Genomic DNA, 24,788 nt, shown 5'->3' with positions numbered 1-24,788 from the left:
CCAAGTGGTCCTTAGTCACCCATCCCTTCCCACTTAATATTTCAGCAGATGCTGCTTGCACACTTATAAAGACTAGAAACTTAAAAAATAAAAATAGAACTGAGATTTCCAAAATGCTGTGCTCAATTCCAGGTTTTGCCGTTTACCTCCATTGCTTGCATGCAATTGCAACACATACACACACAACACAATATTTTGGTCTGTTTATTTCATGCACTAGAATTGTCCTCTTGCACTCTGGAACAGCAACCCAGATCTGTGACTAAGACAACTATATTTAATTACATTTGGCTTAATCTCTTTGTTTTGCTTTCCAGTCTCTGTAGCATCTTTTCCTTCGCCTGGGGTGAGGATTTGGCTATAGGTGAAATGAAGTTAAGCTTAGATCTAAGAAGATGAAGGTTAGGATAATTGGATCTCAGCTTTTCAGAAAAAAACATTGTTTAACTGGCACCTCTCTATGGTAACTAATTTCCAATTAAATGATCAGCGCAGATCTCTAAGACACTCGTGGAATTTAGGTTCAGGGAGTTAATTCCAGATTACCAGCTGCACTCTGCACAACAGAGAGTAGATATAATATCCTGGTCTGTCCTACTAAGTCTGTGGACACAGCAACCATGTTTTAAACTCAGTGTGTGCTTTAAAAGTGCCGTGCCAAGAGTGAGTGGTTGTGTGAATGACAGCACCATGCCCAGTAGTCAGGGTGCACTACTTCCAGACTTTGGCATGTCGTCATTGACACTACTCAAAACATAGCAGCTGCACAGAAATATAAGGAAGTGTCTTAATATATACTGAGCCAGACCACTGGCCTATTTAATTCAGTATTTATTTTAACTGACTGGCAGTGCTTCTCAGGTGTGTCAGGCAGGGATCATATCCAGCCCTACCTGGAGATGCTGATTTTTCTGACATCTCCTTCACCTGCCCTAGCATCTCCAAGAACGAACCAGTGCTGAGGACAGGAGATGCTGCTGACCCGCAAGTGGTGTGCCTTCCCTTCGTCCAGGACCAGAAGGCATCAAAGACTACAAAGCCATAATGCAGTGCAACATCGGAAGCTGCTTCACACTGAGTCAGGTCATTGGTCCATCTAGCTCACTATTGTCTACTGGCAGTTTCTCCCAAGAGTCTCAGGCAAAGAACGTTCCCGACCCTACCTGGAGATGCAAAGGATTGAACCTGGGAGCTTCTGCAGGCAAAGCAGATACTCTGCCATGGAGCTTTGGTCCTTCCTCTGGAGGAATTTCTAGGATGTTTCGTTTTAAAGTAATTTTTACTGGCTTCCACAAATATATAACTCGACAAATTAGGTGTAAACATAAGCAATAGCACAAACAAAGCCTGCCCTCCTCCCAAGCTTGCCAGTGACTGAAAAAGTATTCATGTCTTTATGATACCCTGTAGTTTTTATACAAAATTATCCTACGTTGTTCAAAAACATTGTATGAAAACACCCATCCCCAGTGAGATCACCTTCTCCAACTAAAGTATTCACAAGTATGCATAGTCATGACATCCACATTTGCAGTGATGTGGCTGATAACACATAAGTGCTTTCCAGTAGTTTATAAAATAAACTGCCACCAAATACACACAGACCCCTTTCCTTTCAGCTCCATTACATTATGAGTTACTTTCTCAGATATAGCCAATCTCCATACATGTTTACACCCTGTCGATTCCTCCACCATGTTTGGGTAATGGACAGTGGCGTAGCTAGCCACTTGGATGCCCGGTGCGGCGCATGTGTCCTGCAGCCAGGGGCAGGGTGAGCCAGCCATGGGGGTGGGGCGCACTGCGTGGAGCCTCTCCACCGCCTCCCCCTCAGCTGTAGGGCAGCTGAGGGAGAGGTGGTGAGCAGACATAAGCCCCACACTGCCGTTTCAGGCAGCGCGGACTCTGTAGGCGCCCAAGCCACCAGGTCACTCCCAGTAGAGATGTGTGGCTCAGGCACACTGCAGGCCGTGTGGGTAAGTGCCATGGTGTAGCACCCAGTACCAGCCGTGTTTCGTTACATTTCTTGACTGAACTAAAAAATTTCGTGAGCCCATAAACAAAAAACTCATATTTTTGTCACACACACCTCAGTGATGACACCCGGGGTGGCCCACACCCACCGCACCCCCCTTCTTCTGCCACTGGTAATGGATCAGCGGTTCTCAACCTGGGGGTCCCCAGATGTTGTTGGACTACAACTCCTATCATCCCTGAGCTCTGGCCTTGCTAGCTAGGGGTGATGGGAGTTGTAGTTTAACAACATCTGGGGACCCACAGGTTGAGAAAGGCTGTAATGGATAGTCATAATGCAACAAGCAAGGATGTCTGGTGTTTTACAATGCTGTTTAACAGGGATGGGGGGGGGCAGTTTCCAGCCAAAGGCTCACATCCCCTTGGGTACCACATGCCCCTGGTGGGCAGGGCCAGAGGCAAACGTGGCCAGGGTGATGGGTGCAACTTCAGTAAGCTACATGCCAGCCACATACAACCCAGAGTTTTCTGCACACCCACAAGTCTCTATCTTCCATCCAGGCAAGCAAGAGGCATCACTGCAAATGCGCTGATAGAGGGCAGGGAGCAGGGCCAGTGACGGGGTGTGGTTTGGGGAGTGGCTGTGATTAAGGCAGAGTTGTGAGGACCACATTCAGCCTCCGGGCCTGAACGGTCTCAGTCCTGCTGTACAAAAAGGGTGTCAAACGATCATAGGTGTCGACTTTAACAAAATGTTAATTTAAGGTACGTAGCCTTCCTAATGTTTCCCCCAGACAGACAATTAGCAATAGACTGCCTGCAGCAGATAGAGTGAATCTTGGCATTAGGGACTTCTGGAAAGCAAAGTAAAACAGGGAAAGCACCCTTCAAAGCTCCAGACCCCTTCTCAGTCCCCTTTTTTCACCCCTCCACAATACCACAGACACCAGAAAAAGACACACTCACCCAGCCCATTGGCGCAGTCGTAGAAGTCAATGCAATGGACAGTCCTATCCATTCCGTATGGTCCCATTAGTGTCCTGAAAGCAGAAACCAGGATGAAAAGGAAACTGTTTGTGGACACCGGGGGCATCCTGATTCTAAAGAGAAGAACTGTTATACTGCATCAGGCCTATGGTCCTTCTAGGACAGCCTAGACTACCCTCACGGCCCCCCAATGTTTTGGACTACCACTCCAATCAGCCCTAGCACTAAACAGAGTCCTAGAGATGGAGAACAAATTTGACGTTATGTGTTTATTTAGAGCATTTGTACCCTGCTCTTGAGTTAGGAAAGTTACCACAGCGGCTTATATACAATCAATTAAAACAAGGCAGCCTCTGCCTGTAGGGTTACAAGCTAAAAAAACCAACAATAACCCACCAACCACAGCACACAAGGGGCAAAGGACAGGGAGGGAAGGGGGGGGAACCAATTCTTAAACATGTGTTCTTATAATGACCAGCTGGCACAGTTCAGGGGTAGGAAGTGCCTGGTGAAGCCTGGCTTTCAGCAAAGCTGATGGAGGAAGCTCTGCTTCCCGTCTGTCCCACTGAGGCAGCCCGACTGAACCTGGGACCCTCTGCATGCAAAGCGGAGCCTCTGCCATGGGGGCACAGGGGGAGCCTGCGTTCTTATGTGTGTCCCTCAAGTTCTCTACATGACCCAATGATGTGCCGGCGCTTGCCTGACCCCCCTTCAAGCCCTGTTTCTGAGCCGTTACCTGCTAATAATGACAGCTCCCTTGTAGAGGACCGAAATGGCTGGCATCTTGCGTGCCGGAGATGTCCAGTCCGCTGCCTGGCCCGTAAGCGGTCTGCTTTGGCCGAGATCCGGCAAAAAGTGGCGGAGATGGGGAGCGGCTCATGTGACCATCCCCATGGCACGTCAGGTCCACCCCAAACATTAACACAGATCACTGGGAAACCATCGCTCTCTTAAGATTAAAGCTTACGCAAGGCTTTTACGGATGCAGCCTCGGCCTATCGCAGAGGGATTCGGCAGAAGAGAGGGGGCAAAACAATTCAATTAGACTGAAATAAATCCTCTGGACGTTCCCTCCCCTTGCTCTTAAATCATCGTTGCTCACGCATAATTAGAGCAGCAGAGTAATTATTCTGATGTGTTTTTATTGTTTGCCAGGTGCCCTGGTTTGAAACAGGCATCAAGGGAAGGACGCCATTCAGATGAAGTCAGGTAACCTTGATGTTGCCCAGAGTATGTTGAGATCCATGGAAAGCCCCTCATTGTAATAACTTGTTGCCAAATTTCTCGTTAACGTCACCCCATTTCTTTTGCTGCCCTATATAACAGTGATGGGAAACCTCAAATTTGGGAGCCAAATGTGGCCCTCAAAACATCTCTGTCTGGCCCCAGATCTCTATCTGGGCCACACACCCTCTCCCTAAGCCATGATTCTCACTGGTCCTCCTTTGACCCCTGAATTCTTTTGCCTGGCAGGGATTTGTCCTTGAACTCTGGTGAGGCTTCTCTCTCACCTGGATGGAGGACAGAGGTGTGTGTTTGTTTGTTTGTTTGTTTGTGTGTGTTGAGTACATAGCCTACTGTGCAAAGGTAAAATTTGCATTTTTGCTCCGCCCACTTTTATTTTTTGCCCCTCCCACCCCTGGCAGGTGTCCCCTGGAAGGTTGCCCAGAATTCACACACACCGCAGGGAGGTATCAGCGGACCAAGGGGTAGAACCCAAGGTTTGGAGACACACAAACAAATGGAGGGAGCCCTAAAGGAAAGACCGTCTTCAGACAGGCCTGATTAAAGTCCCCTGTCACAACAAGGACACCCTCTGGATGGATTTGCTGCTGCCTAGACATGACATCATATAATCGGAAGACGCACATGCTGGTTTGGGGGTCTCCAAAGGTTGGATGGTATGGACTCCTATCCCCCTCCACAGAACTATAATTCGAAGAGTGGTCTAACAGTCAATCCTGCTTCTTCCCAGAGAATTCTGGGAACTGTAGATCTGTGAGGGGGAATAGGAGTCTCCTAACAGCTGTCAGGACTCTTAACAAACCACAGCTCTCTGGAGTCTGTGCAGGAAGCCATGCCTGTTAAGGTAGTCTCACAGAATGTATGGAGCGGGTGTAATCCAAGACTGAACATTAAAAAGCAACCCAGCTGTTGTGCATACTGATTAGGCTTCAACACCACCATTTCCATACAATGTGCCTTACACAAACATTTGCCATGCTGCAATTTGGAAGTGCTTTTCTGTATCACCTGAGCGTCAATAAAACACTTTAACAAGCTATGGTTTAGCTAAGATGAACCACAGTTTAGGGTTTGCATGTTACACTGGAGATGCAAATGACCACTCTCCCTTTGATGAGCAGAGAGATGCAAGAATCCATTCCCCCATCCATCCTCCTCAGCTGATCTGCAGGAAGTGGGGAGGGGGACTATCTGGCTATGTAAATACCAGAGTCCTGTGTGTGAGCATGTGAGAGTGTGGGTTGGGCACACCCACCACTGGCGTTCAGCCTCCAGGGAGTTGGCAAGAAGTGAATGCAGCCATCAGGTTGAAATGGTTAGTCACCTCTGCTCAAACCTATAATGTTCCAACTGAGAAACTGGTCCACAAATGACAAAAAAATAATATTGTTTTTAAGCTGAGGGTGAACCAGAGTTGGTGTGGATGATGAGTGACCCATTATCAACATTGTGTTTTTCTGATCAAAATCTCTCGTTGTTCCTGTGCATTTTCCCCACATCTGAATAGGAAAATGGCTGGAGGAAAGGCAATTTTGACTGGAAAATGGCCTGCACGAAAAGGATTACATAACCCACCCTTCTCCCCCAAATACCACCTATCGCTGCTCCTGTCAAATAGACGGCCTCTCCTGGCTGCATTTCAGATTTGTTTGTTTTTTACAATGGCCAGCCGGGCCTAATTTGGTCTTGTGTTTCAAGGGATCTGCTGACAACGTAAAAAACTGAGCCATGCCCTAATGCAGCTATATAAGGGGCAGGATGGTGGCCTATTTATTTTTCTCTGATCATTATTCTGAATATTGAGGTCTACAAGGTCACTGGTGCATTAGAGGATTTGGGATGAGACAGTGACTTTTGGCTGCATAAAACAAAAGCTGTGAGATAGCAAATAAATGTCTGTTTGCAAATGAGCTCCAACAGCCGCTGGTTCAGAGCCCTAGATGTGGTGCTCAATGCACCTTATGTGCAGTAGTTTTTTCAAAGAGAGGGAGACTGATTATTATAAGCTTGTGGTAACGTGGAGGCAGGCTTTTTACCTGGTGGCATCAGTGTTGTGGAATGCCCTCCCTCCTGAAATATGAGAAATCCCATCTGCATTGGCATTCCACCGGCTCTTGGAGATACACCTGTTTAGGCAAGCATTCCCCCGAGCATGACCTTCTGGTCCTATTGTTCTAATTATTTTTCACTATTTTAATTGCTATGCTTTTAAACTGGCATAATTTCTTGTATTTTTAAAATTACTACTGTTTTAATGCTTTGATTGAATGGTTTATTGTGTGTTTTAACTATGCATGGATTTTACAATTGATCTTATAAACCACTTAGAAGCCTATATCTATCTATACTGTATATATAGCATCGTCATAATCAGGGAAGCAGCAGGTAGACAACAGGAGTTTAGCTCTTTCCTATGCTGCAGCAGTCTTGATGAAAACAACTCTTTAGAAGTCATGTTCCCTTCTGGTACGGGGGGGACCTCATGGAAATTCATCCGCATTTTACTGTAAATTTATCCCAATAAACAAATTTTTGTATTCAGTTTTACCTAATCGACACATTTTTTGTAAAGCAATTTCCTCTAACATAATGCATTTGTGCAAATTATTTTCACTTAATAGATGCAAATGTGTTTTTCTGCACATTACTTGGCTGCATTGAAAAATTCAGAGAAGTTCCAGTTTCAAAAGATAACTTTTTTTGGTTTGCACACTCTGGGGAAATGTGAGTGATGCAGACTAGCTGTTAAATGTGAACTGAATAAATGTTGTCTCCCCCCTCATCCTTCTCTTCTAGGCAACCTTCTGGGCACCATCCATGGAAGGCCTCCATTTCCCCCTACTGCTGCCATTCCTCCGTCTCCGTCTCCCACAGAGAGTTAAATCCTCAGCTGCCAAAGAGCTACGTCATCTCATCCTGTTTTCCCCTCTGCTGAGTCGGCCACCTAATCTGATCAAGGGCCCACTGTGTGCTGGAATAGGGTGATTAGAGAGCTGGATGATGCAAAATGGCTGTAGCCATAGCAACGGGGGAGAAAGGCCATGCACCACAGAGGTGTGCTTAGTGCAGATAGCAGTAGATAGCAGGAAGCAGCTTTGTGGGCAAAAGGAGTAAAGAATCCCTTGAGCAAGTAGCTGTTGCAATAGGCTGAGCCCTCTGAAGATCAGTTGCCCGTGCAGGGCTCAACCAAAGGGTGAGATGGATGAAACTGTCAATATCAGTGTCTCATTTTTTCCCCCTTCTTAAATTCACTTTCTTTCTTTCTTTTTATATTGCAAAAAAGCATCAAAATTTTACTGCATTTTTTCCCTATCATGCACATTTTTTGTATTCAGTTCCCCTGGATATACAGTCAAAGGGCATCTCCTCCACCCACCAATGTCTTTGAAGTCCTTCATTGTCACCCCTCTTAAGAATGTGGCCCTCCAATCTTTCACAAAGTACAGCAGGCATTTCAGAGTACGAACTTTATCTCAGAAATATCAGAGGCAAAGAGAAAGAACCAGGAAAATGGTTCCAAAGGAAATGGTTCCATCAAGAAACCATTCGATGGATTTGATGATGTCATCATGGAACCAATCAGGTTTGACTGTGGTGACATCACCAGGAGCAAATGAATGCAATTGTGGATTAGGATAATGCTTCCTAGAGGAGTCACACTGGTGATTCCAGACGATCAGGTAACCTGAAGAAAATGGGGTGTGATAAAATGTGCTGTGGAGCTAATTACATTTGACTACTGGCTGACATCACTGAAAACAAAACAAAACAAAAAAAAAAGGGCAGGCTGGAAAAGTGAGGATTTCTTTTCCCTTCTACAAAATATGGTGAATGGTTAAACAGGTTACAGCAGTTCTGAGATAAAACCGTGTATCTAAATGGGAGAGAACTGTACATTCTGACATCTACTTCAGCACAAATCACCAGATGTGAGTGGGGATCCAGCTAAACTGAATGCAAATCCATCCTGTAATAGCCCCACTCTGTTTTGCACTAGCCAATTTGCATCTGGAGTACCATGTCCAGTTATGGACACCACATTTTAAGACGGACATTGACAAAAGCCCTTATTTACAATTCCTTTAAAAAAACCCCCAACTCAAAAGATGAATACTTGCTCTCATGTAGGAGCTCTGCAAGACTTTTTTCTTTTCTTTTCAGTAGGGGAACAATTCCGAAAGGAGCAGCCATTGCTTTATCCCAGCTGAAGAGATGCTGGAAAGTCACCGGAAGTATTTTCAACAGGCAAAGGCTTGGGTTCTGAACCATCGTGAGTGCCAAATCATGGTTTGGTATTATGTGAGAATTGAATCACTGAACATGATGCAAGCCTGCCCTTCATAAATCCTTTCCATTCAGGAGAATGAGTCTATAATAACTCCACATCTGATTCTATAATATTAAGGGAGGGGGAGAGTTGGAGTCCTCGCTGAAATCATTTTCCTTGCACTCCACTAGTAAGTCAAACATATTAAGGGTTAACATGATTATCCGTCTTCTGACATTTCTAAATCCCTCCACAACTCTCCACCCCACCCCCCACCCCCAGTCTGTAGGATTTTACCGGTTATAAACTTATTAACAGAAGCAGGTGGTCCGATACGCCCGTCTCTAGACTGTCTATCCCAGAGCTGACCTCGCCAGATCGTGCGGGGCTCAGGAAACTGGCTGAAGGACTATAGTGGGTGGGAAGGAAGTGGAGAAGCCATTGCAAAAATGATGTCCTTGTGGGGATTGAGGTGGGGGTGGGATTTGCATGTGTCTGGATATGACAAATGAGGACTTGCCTTCAAGGTCATATGGGCTCATGACTCGGGACTGCAGGATGGTGGAGGGAAGCTTGCCAGGAGTGTGTAGGGCCATCCCTACCTTTATACAGAGTAAGGCATATGCCTCAAGCAGCAGTGAGGTTGGAGTTGCGGAGTTTTATGTGCTCTGTGGCCCACCCTGCCCTGCCTAAACTAACCCTAAGCTAAGTTGGCTTGCCCTGCACTCTCTAAAGCAACTCACCCTGTAATTCCCCATCTGCCCTGCATTCCTTAAGCTAACCTGCTCAGCTGCAGTAGAGAAATTAAATTATTTTTAATAATAATAATAATAATAATAATATGTCACTGCTTCAACAAAGGAATGGAAAAATCACCACTGGATATTACCACATAAAGTAATGGAAGTTGTTGTTGTTGTTGAAATTTGTATACAGTGGTACCTCGGGTTAAGTACTTAATTCGTTCTGGAGGTCTCTTCTTAACCTGAAGCACCACTTTAGCTAATGGGGCCTCCTGCTGCCGCCGCACCGCCAGAGCCCGATTTCTGTTCCCATCCTGAAGCAAAGTTCTTAACCCAAGGTACTATTTCTGGGTTAGCGGAGTCTGTAACCTGAAGCATCTGTAACCCGAGGTACCTCTGTACCACACTATACCTGTAGATCTCAGGACAGTTTGCAACATGAAAATTACAATATAAAGACCACAGAATACATTAAAAAAAGAACAAACCAATAATCCCTCCTCCTACAACACATTTAAAAGGTCATCAAATGTCAATCAGCCAAAGAAGAGGAACATTTTTGCGTGGCTCCTAAAGGTGTATAATGAAGGCACCAGCCAAACCTTCGGGGGGGAGCACCCTTGGAATGTGGTCATGGCAAACTCGATCACATTTCTGTCTTCTGCAAGCATATTTGTGCCCTTGGCATGGGGATAAAAAATAAAATAAAATCCCAGTCCACGAGGCCCTGTGTTTGCTTGCCTGTGGAGCTGGGCTGCGTCAAGAAGCAATCTCAGCCATGCCCAGTGCTTCCCCACCAGCAGCTCTTGCAAACTTCCTCCCTCCCTCCCTCCCTCCCTCCCTCCCTCCCTCCCTCCCTCCCTCATGAGAGAGGAGCTTCCAATTTTGACAGGCGCTTAAAATCTCATTTGCTTTATCCTCATCCCACTAGAAGCTGGCAGACCGAGCTGTGCCGTTTTGTGACAGTTTTGAAAAGCTGATTTCATGGAAGCTCCGAAGTGAAAAAGATATACCAAGCATTCCTTTTTTGGGTGTGGGTGGAAGGCACGACTGATTATATCTATGGACCACTTCAAAGCCCTCTATGCCTAACTTGTGGTCTGGCTTGGTCTGCTGTGGCAGAAGGAGATGGTTGCATCCTGATGTGGGGGGTGGGGTGGACAGCACCCACTTGAAGCTGCAAATGGAGGGGTGTCATTTTTTAATGTGCCCCCTTGGAAAAACAACCTCCCCACAAAGTTTAAACAACAACAACACTGGCCATAGGGTTCTAGCCCTATTTCACTCTCTGTAGCGATAGTTTTCTAAATGCAGGGTGTTCTTTACATAGGAGAGGATCCAGCCCTGCTGTTGCTGAAGAAGAAGAAGGAGGAGAAGAAGAAGAGTTTGGATTTGATATCCCACTTTATCACTACCCTAAGGAGTCTCAAAGCAGCTAACATTCTCCTTTCCCTTCTTCCCCCACAAGAAACACTCTGTGAGGTGAGTGGGGCTGAGAGACTTCAGAGAAGTGTGACTAGCCCAAGGTCACCCAGCAGCTGCATGTGGAGGATCGGAGATGCGAACCCGGTTCCCCAGATTATGAGACTAACGCTCTTAACCACTACACCACCCTGGCTCTCAGTCGATACTGACCCTATGGCAGGGCCTTCTTGGTATTGCTTCCACATTTGTGGAACACCCTCTCTGGTGAACATTCATTTTCAGCCAGGCCTTTCATAGATGAAAGCTACTGTTCTTGGCAACCTTGAAATTATTAGTTATGAGGACATATGGCTGTGCTTTGATGTTTCTACATGTTTAATGCCTCTAAAAATTTTTTTGAAAAAAATTAAAATATTTTCTATTTGATTTTACAAATTCGTTCACACACATAATCACACAGAGTTCTTCCGAATCTCAGACTTCCCTCCTCCCATCCATGGGTACTTTAGTTTAGGTAGCTTAAAAAAATGTTTTTAATGTATGCATTGTTTTGTGATTTTGTTGTTTGCCACCCTGGAAGGAAGAAAAACAAACCCCTGTGTTGCAATACAGAGATATCTGCTCAAATACAGCTGCAACACATAGCTAATGAATGTAATAAATGTACAGTGGTACCTCGGGTTAAGTACTTAATTCGTTGCAGAGGTCCGTTCTTAACCTGAAACTATTCTTAACCTGAAGCACCACTTTAGCTAATGGGGCCTCCCACTGCCACCGCGCCGCTGGAACATGATTTCTGTTCTCATCCTGAAGCAAAGTTCTTAACCCAAGGTAGTATTTCTGGGTTAACAGAGTCTGTAACCTGAAGCGTCTGTAACCTGAAGCGTATGTATCCCAAGGTACCACTGTATTGGTAGCAGAATGTCATCCAAAATTAACAATTTCCGAATAATATCCAAATAATACATATGTCAGTCCATAACCAAAGAGTAGTCAACGTAATGAGTTACTGGCGAGGAACACAAGTGATTTTTAGAATATCCATACAGGTACATATAATACTTGTGGATCAGAGCTCATGAACCAGTGTAGCTTATGGATGCTGATAAAACCAATGTAAGAACTTATAAACTGTATGGATATTCTAAAAAATTACTTGCTGACGAAGATTCATCTTCGAAACAGTTGATCCAATCCAGTTATACTGTTCTGCCTGTTTGCTGATTGCAATTGAATTCGTTACATTGGAGCACCCACTACAATACTTCTTGGACATTGAAAGGCATCCTGCCTGCATCGTGGTCTTCCTCGCCAGTAACTCATTAGGTTGACTACTCTTTGGTTATGGACTGCCATATATATTACTTGGAAATCATTAATTTTGGATGACATTCTGCTACCAGTAATAATACATTTATTACATTCATTAGCTACGTGTTGCTGCTGTATTTGAGCAGATAGCCCTGGGAGGAAGGGCATGTGTGTGCGATTGGAATTAAATCCCTCTGTTTCCATGGGATTTATTCCCTAGAAAGTGTTTCTTTGGGAATGGTGGCCTTAGGAGACTATCATGGGCTCAATATATGCCCCATGCATTCATTGCTAGTCCTGCTGAAAGTAGAGGCATTGACAATACTTTGGCCACCCCAAGAGAAGAGAAGATTCCCTGGAAAAGACCCTGATTTTGGGAAAGATTGAGGTCACAAGGAGAAGGGGACGACAGAGGACGAGATGGTTGGATAGTGTTCTCGAAGCTACCAGCATGAGTTTGACCAAACTGCGGGAGGCAGTGGAAGACAGGAGTGCCTGGCGTGCTCTGGTCCATGGGGTCACGAAGAGTCGGACAACAACAACAGGCCTGTTAATTCCAGTGGCCTGCTCTGAGTTTGAGGCAACCCACTGAGCACAGGCGAATTCCTACTTGGTGGCACCAAACCAGTCACTTGGGAAAAAGACAGGAAGTCAGCCCTTGAGTTAGCCATGCTCAATGCATTTGTGCACAAATCGACTCCTAATTGATCTTGATTTGAATTACAAGAATATTATTGTTTGCTAGAGAAAGCTCCAGACCCAGTAGACATCTGATTACTTTTGAACCCATCAATTTTGACTTCTAAACAGAATGGCAGCATCACCAAAGTTGGCACTTGGGTAGCATGGAGAGTGAATCAATCTGGGTTAAAGCCCCACATTTTTTTCTCACCCAGGATCATGTCCACCCCCCACTCCACCCCCCACCATTTGCTTCTGAAGATTCAGCTTGCAACAGGCATCACCTTCGGGGGGGGGGGGAAATAGCTGTCAGAAGAGGTTATTTTCAGAAGAAAATTGGCACACGGCCCTGTGATCCATACTGGGAGTGGAAGCATGTTTTGGATCAGGGGTCAAAAATAAAAATGGACAGTTTTAACACACTCTTAAAAAGAAAGAATAGGCTTCCATGCCATTTCTCCCTGATATGAACAAAAATGTGATTTCAAAACAGAATTGTGAAAGTAACATTTCACTGTTACGTTACATTTCCTAAAAACACACCATGGAACCTGAGTGAGTAGCACTCTGTTTATATTTTTAATAAGTAACAATAAGAAAAATGACTAATTCACTGACTGTGTTCTTAGCTGTCCCTTCTCCCCAAAATTTGAGGTAGTTCAACTGAAAATTTTTAAGCTGGCAATGCAAAGGGAGAGAGATAGATCTGCCCCTCCAAGTGTCCCTATTCTCCAGGGACAGCCTCAGATTTAGAGAAGCTGTCCCGGTTTCTGATTTGATCCTAGAATGTCCAGCTTTGCCTTAGGACGTCCCTATTTTCATTGGAGAAATGTTGGTGGGTATGGTAGGATGTCCCTAATTTTATCAAAGGGCATGGAGTTATGCAGCCCCTGAACCAAGGAGATAAGCAATTAAGCAGCCTTTAGAAGACATCTGAAGGTAGCTTTGTATAGGGGAGTTTTTAAAAATGTTTCAAGTTTTATTACAGTGGTACCTCTGGATATGAATGGGATCCGTTCCGGAGTCCTGTTTACATCCTGAAGTAAACGTAACATGTGACTGTGCGTCTGCACGTGCGCAGGTCACGTTTTGCTGCTTCCACGCATGCGCATGACATCATTTTGAGCATCTGTGCATGCGCGAGTGTCGAAACCCGGAAGTAACGCGCTCTGTTACTTCTGGGTCGCTGCGGAGCGCAATCTGAAAATACTTAATTTGAAGCTACTTCAACCCGAGGTATGACTGTATTTTTTTTATATATGTTGGAAGCTGCCTAGAGTGGCTGTGGCAACCCAGTCAGATGGGTGGTGTGGTTGGTGTGGTGGTGTGGGTGGGTGTAATAGGGTTGCCATACCTCCTGAATTTCCTGGACATAGTCGGAATATGGAAGTCAGAAACAGTGTCCAGGCAGAAATCGCTAAAATGTCCTAGAATGTTGGAGCATATGATATATTTGTCTTTCCAAAAGCACAAGGAAGGAAAACCAGCCACTTTAGCACAGACTTGGCTTAAAGAAGTACACCTTCATTCCGCCCCTCTCCAAATGTTAGCATTAGAAGACATGTAGTAATCATGCCCCCTTGGCTCAATTAGGAACATCTGACATAATAAGCAAGACAAAGGTATCTGTAAACATGTGCAGAGTGCATTTCCCATCTGAGAATGGGGGGAAGAACTTTTCTGTGATGATGGCTTTTGTTCCTGGCAAGCTTTAGTCTTACTCGCTGTCCATTTTAGATCCATTTTAAACAGGGCTTAATTTTAACTAGGCCTAAGACCCGAACCTTGTTTCCAGAGCCCTTGCAGGAAATGAGAAGTGATGTGAGAGGAGCGGAAGATGCTGAGCATGTACAGAGTGTATTTCTTTCTTACCACAGAGTAAAAAAAGTACTCCTTGTGCAATTAAGATTAAGGAAGTCATAACATCACCACCACCACCACCACAACAATAGAGTGGTTTAGTCACTTGCTATTAGGGATGGGTGAATATGTCAATTTTGGTGTATATCTTTGTTTCTCATTTTTCAGTTGGCAGTGTGTCTGTGTGTGCCCCCTCATGAAATTTATTTGCATTTATTGCGAATTTCTCTACTCATCTTTGTATCCAATTTTTCCTAATGTACACAATTTTTTTGCAAAGCAATTTCCTCTAATATAATGCATTTTTATATTCTTTTAGATTCTAATACCCTAGTGAAGGTGCACAACTTGGCTGGAAAACTGTTGCAAAATTCAGAAAAATGAGAATTTTTGCAGGATGGCTATGTTTTGGTTCACTTATAGTTTCAAAAGGCAAGAATTGCGTAGATTGGCCTTTAAATGTGAACTGGGCCAAATTTCTCCCCCATCCCTGTTTGCTACACAAAAAACCCCATTGAGAATAATAGACCTAAGTCATGTTCATTCATTTCAATGAACCTACTCCGAGTAAAATTAACATTGGATGCAATCCTATGCATTTACATCATCATCATTATCATCATCGGAATCCATGATAATATTCATCCGTACAACATTTTTTGCCCTATTGTAAAAATGCACCATACAGTATATAATGGCATCATATTGGATCCTTGAATTTCCTTGTTTATTTGAAATGGTGAGGAGAAGGCGGAGGAGAACTTGGCTCGGCACGCTCCCTTCTGGGGAGAGAGAGAAAGAGAGGATAATGGGGCATTATCTCCTACCTTTCCGTATCAAATTCTGCCACATGTGGAGGCTGGAAAAGTACCAGGCCAGATCTTGTTCCTTCTTCTCTTTCTCCTTCTCCTTCTCCTTCTCCTTCTGTTTCTCCATCTCCTTCTCCTCCTCCCCCTCACATCCCCAAACTCTCTAACAAATTAATCTTTTAATCAGTCACTGAGTTGGGCCATATTTATCAAAGTGATGGGGACACATTATCTCCCCGGCCATCTGTTTGCTGCCCTCCAAAGCTGGCTTGCTGGACAAAATCCTAATAAAAGTGTAAGGACAGCTGAACATCAGGCCGCACAGCTGGCCCTTTTCACACGCAGGGGGCCGCTCTGGCCATAGAGCTCCGGCTTTTGCTCAGGGCGGGCAACTTGCCGCTGATGCGTCACCAGAACTAATCATCCCCATATTGGAGAACAAACAGAGCAGCCTCTGCCGGGAGGGCTGCCATTTCTTATTCTCTTTTTCTGGCTAGGGTTGGAATGGGCCTGGCATCTGCTGGGGTCCACACTCTGACAGAAGGCTCACTGTCAACCATGGCTGCCCCCTGCTTTCCCCCCCAGAAGCAGGCAAGCTGCTGAGTCCGCTAAGATTTCCTTCACCCTTCCCAGCACCTCCCAGAACCACCCGGTGCTGAGTGGCATTAAAGACTACATAGTCTCAATGCAGTGTAAGTGTGTACCTTCTCCTTGCTAGAAGGCCTTAAAGACCACAAAGCGGCTAACAGATTGAGGTTGAATCCTGACAAGACAGAAGTACTGTTTCTGGGGGACAGGAGGTAGGCGGGTGTGGAGGACTCCGTGGTCCTGAATGGGGTAATTGTGCCCCTGAAGGACCAGGTGCGCAGCCTGGGAGTCATTCTGGACTCACAGCTGTCCATGGAGGCACAGGTCAAATCTGTGTCCAGGGCAGCTGTTTATAAGCTTCATCTGGTACGCAGGCTAAGACCCTACCTGGTCGCGGACTGTCTTGCCAGAGTGGTGCATGCTCTAGTTATCTCTCGCTTGGACTACTGCAATGAGCTCTATATGGGGCTACCTTTGAAGGTGACCCAGAAACTACAACTAATTCTGAATGTGGCAGCTAGACTGGTGACTGGGAGCGGCTGCCAAGACCATATAACGCCGGTCTTGAGAGACCTACACTGGCTCCCAGTACGTTTCCAAGTGCAATTCAAAGTGTTGATGCTGACCTTTAAAGCCCTAAACAGCCTTGGTCCAGTATACCTGAAAGAGCGTCTCCACCCCCATTGTTCTGCCCAGACACTCAGGTTCTAACGCTGAGGGCCTTCTGACGGTTCCCTTGCTGCGAGAAGCCAAGTTAAAGGGAACCAGGCAGAGGGCCTTCGCGGTAGTGGCACCCACCCTGTGGAATGCCCTCCCACCAGATGTCAAAGAGAAGAACAACTACCAGACTTTTAGAAGACATCTGAAGGCAGCCCTGTTTAGGAAAGCTTTTAATGTTTAATAGGTTATTGTATTTTAGTGTTTTGTGGAAGCGGCCCAGATGGGCGGGGTATAAATAATAAATTGTTGTTGTTGTTGTTGTTGTTGTTATGCCATGATGCAGTGCAACATAGCAAGCTACTTTACACCAAGTCAGCCCATTGGCCCATTTAGTTCAGTGCCATCAGGCAGGGGCTCTCCAGGATTTTGGGCAGGTGCCCCTCCCAGCCCTAGCTGGGGATGCTTGGGATTGAACCCGGTGCCTTCTGCATGCAAGGCAGATGCACTAGCGCTGAGCTGCAGCTCTTCTCCTAGAAGAACATGAAGGGGCTTATACTGAGTCAGACCACTGGTTCATCTAGTCCAGTATTGTCTACACAGTGACTCTCCGGGGTTTCAGAGCTGTACCTGGAAGTACCAGGGACCTTCTGCAGGCAAAGCAGGTGTGCTGCCACTGAGCTGCAGCCCTTTCCCTGATGCTCATTGTGCCAGCAGCAGTGATTCGGGCACTCTGCACCAGCTGGAAGAGGTTTGAAGAGAAAGGGGAAGGTGCTGGCCATGGTGATGGAAGAAGTAGTTGAGACAGTGGGGCATCTGCTCCATGCACTGTGCCTAGGGGGCCTGGAGGTCTAGTACAGCAGGAAGGGGTCCACAACAGGGACCAGGGAAACAGGGAATCAGCCAAGGCTGGGGCCAGCACCTGTGGCATCTGTCCCACAAAACATCTGGCAGGGCTGGTGTGTTCATGATGCATAGATGGGTGGTTGCCTCAGGTGGCAGGCCATGACCAGCTGCTAGCATTGCCACTGCCAGCTGCCCCCACTGCCGACTGCAGCAGCCGCCATTGCTGGTTGCCACCAGCACCATTACCACACTGCTGCACCCACAGGGCAGCAGCTGGAGGAGCAGCTGAAGGAAGCTGTTTACCAGCAGATTGTTTTTCTCCTTCAAGGAGTTAGTAAATAATACACACATTTTTCAGAACAGGTCACTGATGCCCTGGGAAAGTGGCAGCCTAAACTGTTTAAAAGGAAAGATGGAGGGGAAGTTTAAAAAGAAGAAGCTGGTGACTATGCTACTGTCTCTAATAGGGATGGAGGAACCCGTCAATGTTGGTTTCTCATTTTCAAAGAATCTGCCTACTTCACTTTCTCATTTTCCAAGAATCTGTCCATTTCAGTTTCTTCAGTTTCTCATTTTTCTAATATATATATATTTTTAAAGTCCTCATGAAAGTTCACCAACATCTTGATCTGATTTTCTCCTAATATTCACAGTTTTGTATGCATTTTTGTGCAAGAAGACGCATTTTTTTGCCTGTTATGTTCACCAATGCATGCATTCTTGTACACACTTTCTCCTAATATAAGAATTTGGGGATCAGAGAATTTCACTGCAAAATTTAGAGAAGAGCGAACTTCAAAGGATAGTTGTGCTTCAGTTCACAAATAGATTCATGGATTGTGAATTAAACAGGTCTGCATTACAACACAATCCGAAGCCAACTTCTTCCCCATCACAGGTCTCTGACTGCAAAAAAGTATGTTCCCTAAACTGCAGGTCATCTGAAATACATGAGGAATGCAGGTGTAACAGGAAAATTGTGGCAAAAACTGTTTCAGGCAAGCAACTAAGGAGGAGCTTGGGGGGGGGGGGAGAGATCTTCAACTATGCAATGATCTTTTGACTGCGAAAGTCATCTGGATTTCTCCTGCCCCACCCCTGTGAGTGTGAAGATAGCACATCCCCACCTTTGCAGCCTAGGAGACCAACTCTAAGGAAAGCTCCCCCTTTTCAGAAGCATCTCTAGCAGCTACCCAAAGTAGTAAGTGTTGCAGGGGGTGTTTACCTGACCTCCCATCAGCAGTATCACAGCAGCTAACTGGGCAGAAGAGGGTCAAGGTGTTAGTGAGTTCAGTGTGCTGTAGACACCTTGGTGGGAGCACTATTTTGGCTCTGCTGGTGCATTGCTGCTGTGCCATCCCTCCCAATCTCTCTCCTGATAAGCTGCAGAGATCTCAGGCAAGCATCACCACCCCGCCATGTTACTAGTAGCTACTTTCTACTCTTCTGGCCCCATTATAGTTGTAATTTCCCTAACCAATGATGTGGTTGGCAGTAGTATAAATGGCTAGTAATGCACTTTTTAAAAGGCACTTCAGACCCATTGGTTATTCTCTGTCCAAACTCAGACTCCAGCTGCCTCCAGACTTTTCCAGGTATGATTCCATTTTATACCAGCATATTTAGACTGCGCAAAATTCAAGGTTTTTTTGCCTCAAGGATAGCGATGCGCAAATGCCCTGGGAAAGGGTGGGATAATGTCGATGCTGAGCAGCTCACTAATAACCTCCGCACGAACCAATTGCAACGAGCACCCAATGGACAGCAACTTTGTGTGACTACCATGCAAATCTTGTACAAACAAATGAGGAGAGACACTCAATAAACAGACTGTCTGGGAGAGTCCTCCTGCCCAGTCATCAGATAGTATAATAATATATTCCTTTTGATACAAAGACAGAAAGTAAGTTAAGGGGGCAGGAATTATTTCCACATATTTAGACTGTGTAGGCTCATTGCCCAGAGCGAGAACAGATATTGCACCTGCTGATCTCACTTGTAGCTCCAGCACATAATGCCGTTGGGGTTGCTGCATTTTGCAGGGTACAGAATTAAGTTTGGGTGCAGTGCCTGTACACAGACAAGCTAAAGGCCCTGTGCATTCTAGAGTCACTCAAAGCAAGGGAGTTGAGATTGGGGACAGCGGCTGTGAACATGCTGCCCATCCAAAGCATTGAGACTGTGCACATTCTAGAGGTGTTCACATGTTACATTCAATGAGTGTACAATCAGTGTGTCTATATACACTAATAGTTGAGCGGTACACTTGGATTGTTATTCCCATGGGGCATTCACACAACAAGTGTACAATCTGTGTACGTACGGACACAGATAGCTGAGCTGTACACTTATGCAGTTATTAACATGCAATGCACCAAACAAGTGCAGTCTCTCTGTCCTCCATCCAGACAACCAAGAGGCATTATCAGAGTTCAAGGGCACAGTCCATCCAGGCAAAAACACTCAAGTGGGTGTTTAAACCAGGATTTTTGAGGGGCGTGGCTTGGGGAGAAGGAGTGTGGTTGGGAAGGGGCTGTGGTGTAGGGAGAGTTTTGAATGCTAGACAGAGAGGCTTGGAGGGCTGCTCTTGGCTCCCAGTTCTGAGGCTCCCCACCCCTGATCTAATCAACAGGTAAAAGGAATCCCTTTCCTGCAAAAACATAATACCCTTGAAAAGAGCAGCAATGCACCGGATAATATTCTTTTGCAGCACTTTTGGATAAGGTTACCAGATTTTTTCCCAAAAGAATCCGGGGACACTTTAAAAAATAAATAAATTAAGAAGTAATATCTTCTCTTCTGCGTCTCCTCTGTCACATGGCCTTCCTCTGGGCCCCGGCCTGATCTCTTGGAGTGCTACCTGCTGTGGAGTAGGCTTGGGTCGGGCCTGAGCTCGGGCATATGTCCTTGCCCTCCCAGTGCTCTCCTACCTCTCCTCCTCAGCAGCAGTGGCAGTAGCAGCACGGCAAGGTCGGGGCTCCCCTCTTTTTTCTGTTTCCTCTTTCTCTCTCTTCCTTCTCCTTCTCCTTCTTTCCTCCTTCTCCTTCTCCTTTCCTCCTTCTCTGAGTCGGTTCTGGGGTTTTTACTGGCCCTGGAGCGCCGCTGGACAGTCAACCAGGTGGCCGGGTGCTCTCGCACCTGGCTCAATTTGGGTCATTGGGAGGGTCAGCGGTTCCCCCAGTTGATGCGCTGGTCATCCCCAGTTCCTCCTCAGCAGTGGCAGTCTCAGCAGCCCGGAGACAGCCTGGTAGTGCAGTTGGCTCTTGCTGGCTTCAGGAGCTGCTCGCTGGCATGGCACCCGCCATTTTGCCTCGCCAGAAGTCCCCATATGATGTGTCTTGTGCCGTTGAACCAATCACACAACATTCATTCCCTACTAATAAATCTACAACACTTAAAATATAAATCCGGGGACATTAAATTTAATCCAGGGACATTCCGGGGACGGATTTTGTCCGGGGACATATTTGTAAATTCGGGGACTGTCCCCGGGAAACGGGGACATCTGGTAACCATACTTTTGGATGTTTCCCTCCCATTTCTTCTGTAGGCTGGTGTCATTCCTTTGCTTCTGGATCTTTTCACAGCCTGCTGCTCATCACACTGGCTCATCAGTCCATGTCCCCCTTTTTATCCTCATGACAACCCTGTGAAGTAGGCTAAGCTGAAAGACAGTGACTGGCCTGAGGTCACCTAATGAACTTCATGGCTGAGGGCAGATTTGAACCCTGGTGTCCCAGGTCCCTGTCCAACACTCTAACCCATGGGTAGGCAAACTAAGGCCCAGGGGCCAGATCTGGCCCAATTGCCTTCTAAATCTGGCCTGTGGACAGTCCGGGAATCAGCATGTTTTTACATGAGTAGAATGTGTGCTTTTATTTCAAATGCATCTCTGGGTTATTTGTGGGGCATAGGAATTCGTTCATTCTCTCCCCCCCCAAAAAAGTCTGGCCCCCCACCAGTTCTGAGGGACAGTGGACTGGCCCCTGCTGAAAAAGTTTGCTGACCCCTGCTCTAACCACTACAGCACAGCAGCTCCCTTTTACAACCTACTACAACTGACTACCACCAACCTTCTCCTTCCACACTGTGCTACCACCAAAAAGCAGCAAACGCACAGACTCCATTGTACCTGCATCTCTAGGGGTGCCATATAACAAAAGGTGAAAACCCAGGCACAAAACCGCTTTTGCAAAATCTCAAAAAAAGAGAAGTTTTTGAGCTAAAGGAAATTCAGCAAAATCTAGACTTTTGATATGGGTTGCCATATGTTTGGATTTCCACCCAGACACTACTTCTGACTGCCGTATTCAGGCTATGTCCGGGAAATTCCAGTTGGCAACCCTATGCATATCAGTCTCTACCAGGTGTACTAGGCAAATATCTTAACACATGGAGGAGGGGGGCAGGGTTTTACATGCCACACACATGTCTGCATTCATGCATGCTGATCAAGGAGCAGGGAGGACTAATGCGGGAGGTTGCCTTCAGAGGTGTGTGGGGTCTGGGAGGGGGCGTGCCCCAGGGAGAGTCTTGAGAGCCAGATCAAGAGGTCTAGGGGGTGACATTTGGATCCCAGACCTTAAGTTCTTCACCCTTGCTTTAGACAAAATCCATTAATAGTTATTGGTCAGGCTCAGAATATCAGAGTGATGTCCATACTACCTGACTGACGTCTGTTTCTGCAGAATCTCCAGTTACACTTGGAGACCGCAAAATATCCCCTGTTAATACTACGTGTTCAATATATTTGCAGGAACTTGTGCAACGGCCAGTGTTTGTGCACATTCTACATTCAGCTTGCACGAACCACGGCTAATGCATCTATGCAAACACAGACTCAAGGAACACATACCGAACATGTCAAGTAGACTGACCCAGGGTTTTTACAACTGCATGCACATCACTGAAAGGCATTCAGGTAGGCATGAACAATATTCCCAAGCAGACCCCATCCATCCAGGACATACCCAAATCTACAGGCAAAATAGCCATCAGCCAGGATAGCCTTCAGTCATGTCTACATGCAAAAGTGGGTTATGTGTGCACATCAGGGCTTTCCTTCTCCTACAAAAGTATCTTGCAATGTAACAGAGGAGACGCCCCATGGGGGGAAAAAATCATGAATGCAAACTGGGGCCATTGTGTGCACAAAACGTTTTCCCCTCCCACACGTGGCTCGCTTGCTGAAACTCTGTGTGCACAAAAGAGGATACATATGCATGGAAGGATACAAGTTAGTTGCCCGTGCTATACGTACACAGCCACGCCTTGCCTAAAGATGTTGGCATGTGGGTGGTGGACACGCTCCACGCAGATTAGGCTTGACCTGTAGGCTGCAAGTACCACAACTGCATTGCCAAGGGGAACTTAAGGATTTTGTCTCCCTTGGGATGCCAACAAGGTTCAAAACATTGTCCCAAACCAATGTTCAATCTAAAAGAGATGTCTGCACTGTAATCCAGACATTACTGATTTCTCCCACAGATCTTTAGATACGAGTCCCTAGAGAGGAATGTTCCTCAAGATTTTTTGTTGATGTTTTGGTCACCCAGACAACCCTTTAAACGTACTGAGTTCCCTAAGCTGCTTCTCCCCCACCTGGCAACCCACCAGAAATCATATCTGGGGCCATCGTGTGCAATGAATTCTTGTGCGAGCCCATCACGTGCCACACACTTTGAATGGTGTAAGGATATGTGGACTGAGGTACCAATGCAACACTGGAAGAGGTAAAGATGGGTGAAAATTGTTTCTCCCCCTACTTCTCATTTCCCTAGTCTTGTTCACCATATTTCTGCATCAGCATTTAATTTGTCAGCATTTACGGTAAATGCTTCTTCTAAACTACACACTTCTTGCATGCAACGTTGCTTCCTACACAAATTTTCGCAATAATTTCCCCATAATATAATGGTTTTAATCTGGGTCATTTTCTACTAATATGAGCATTTTTATAAATAACACCCCCCCCCCCAGTGCATGCATGTTTGTGCCCATTTTTAAGCTGGAGAATTACACCGCAAAATTCTCAGAAGAGTGGCTTTCAAAGGATAGCTGGTTCCCAATTTGTCCATTAACAGGCTTGGAACTTCACTATATCTCCCTGCAAGTATTTTATGCCAAGGAAACCTGCCCAGGAACATCCTCGCCTTTCCCAAAACAGGGTATCCTCTGATTCAGTCTTTTGGCTGTGTACCAGCATCTTGGCATTTACCCTCCTTTCAAGAAGCTTTATGAAAAGACATTCTGATCTGCAACTTGGTCCGGCCTCACAAATCTCTTGGGCGAACATTCCAAAGTACACAACACCACACAAAAACACACACCCCCGCCCTGCCTTGGCAGGGTTCTGCTCATGCTTCTAAAAACCCCGAAACATCTCCACTGATGTGCAAAAGACAAGCAGTTGTGCAGGAAGACACTTAAGCTTCCTCCCCACTCCCCAGACCACAAGCAGCCCCTCTTACCAATAAATCAGAGAGAGTCCGTCAAAGCGTTCAAGTTCCCTGCCAGTCGGCTTAAGATAGGACATTCTCTCGTGGCCCCGGAATGCCTGGCTCCCTCCTATTGTCCCCAGCGATGGAATAAGACCGTGCAACAAATCTGGTCGCTCAGTTGCAAAGCCATATGTCAGCGACCCGACGGCAAGCACTTTCCCCGACAATCCAAACACCTACAGAATCACAGGAACGTTTGAGGGGTGGGATCCGATGCCTCTAATTCCAAGGAAAATACGCGACATGCGACGGGCTCCCCAGAGTTGGAGGCCTCTTGGCTCTCAGTGCAAATTGATTTGAGGAATAATTTGCAAAAGGGCAATGCCCTCAACTCCCTCCTGCGTCGGCTAACAAAGGTGGGCTGGCGCCGCGGTCTTGGCCTGAGCATTTCATTCTGGCAGCCTTTCGGGCACAGCGTGCGAGGAACAGATGTTGTGACTCTTTGTTAATCCTAAGTGGCAGGTCCGTCAAGGGCAGAATCATTCCGAAGGGCTTCCAAAGGTTTTAGCTCTGGCTCCAGACATAACAACAAGAGGGTGGCTGTAAAAACCTCCTGGAAGGGACAGCTAGGATCAGAGGAACCCCCCCTCCCTGTCTCCTTTTCCCTCCTGCATGAAGGAGAGCTCCCGGGAGCATCGTGGATGCTGCTGTTAGTGGGTCATGAATCTGTTTCATGCGTTGGGGAGACAAGCAAGGCGCACCAGGAGCTCTCTGCAAGGTATCCTTGGGAATCACACTGGGGACGCAATAAACGGCAGATTGGCACGAAGCCTTTTCATTGCTCCCCGCGTTCCAGACTTACAGATGCTGCCAATCAAGTCGGCAGCCCTTCCCTTCCACTCAGTTGATAAAATATCCTTTGCCCAAGAGCAGATCAAGGAAAAGAAGATTTTAT

At 46.2% G+C, this 24,788-nt stretch overlaps 1 protein-coding gene across 2 annotated transcripts in view; it reads right to left on the bottom strand.

The window, feature by feature from the left end:
• The window catches only part of LOC309356658 (syntaxin-binding protein 4-like), a 58,711-nt gene extending 34,385 nt beyond the window's left edge, over positions 1-24,326 (bottom strand). The window contains exons 1-2 of one of the 2 annotated variants that reach the window (XM_081888217.1): positions 23,864-24,326; positions 2,941-3,014 (exon numbers count right to left, since the gene is read on the bottom strand). In XM_081888217.1, coding sequence (XP_081744343.1) covers positions 2,941-3,014; positions 23,864-23,928 — 139 coding nt within the window. In that variant the 5' untranslated portion in view covers positions 23,929-24,326. Of the gene's footprint in view, positions 1-2,940; positions 3,015-3,697; positions 3,814-23,863 lie in introns of those variants that run through there. The other variant, XM_081888218.1, reaches the window with a different exon arrangement.
• Positions 24,327-24,788: the final 462 nt, after the last annotated feature.

Source organism: Podarcis melisellensis (assembly GCF_964234715.1).
Source record: "Podarcis melisellensis genome assembly, chromosome: 14".
NCBI lineage: Eukaryota > Metazoa > Chordata > Lepidosauria > Squamata > Lacertidae > Podarcis > Podarcis melisellensis.
The sequence above is the reverse complement of the archived record's forward strand: the minus strand, read 5'-3'. Positions and strand labels throughout refer to the sequence as shown.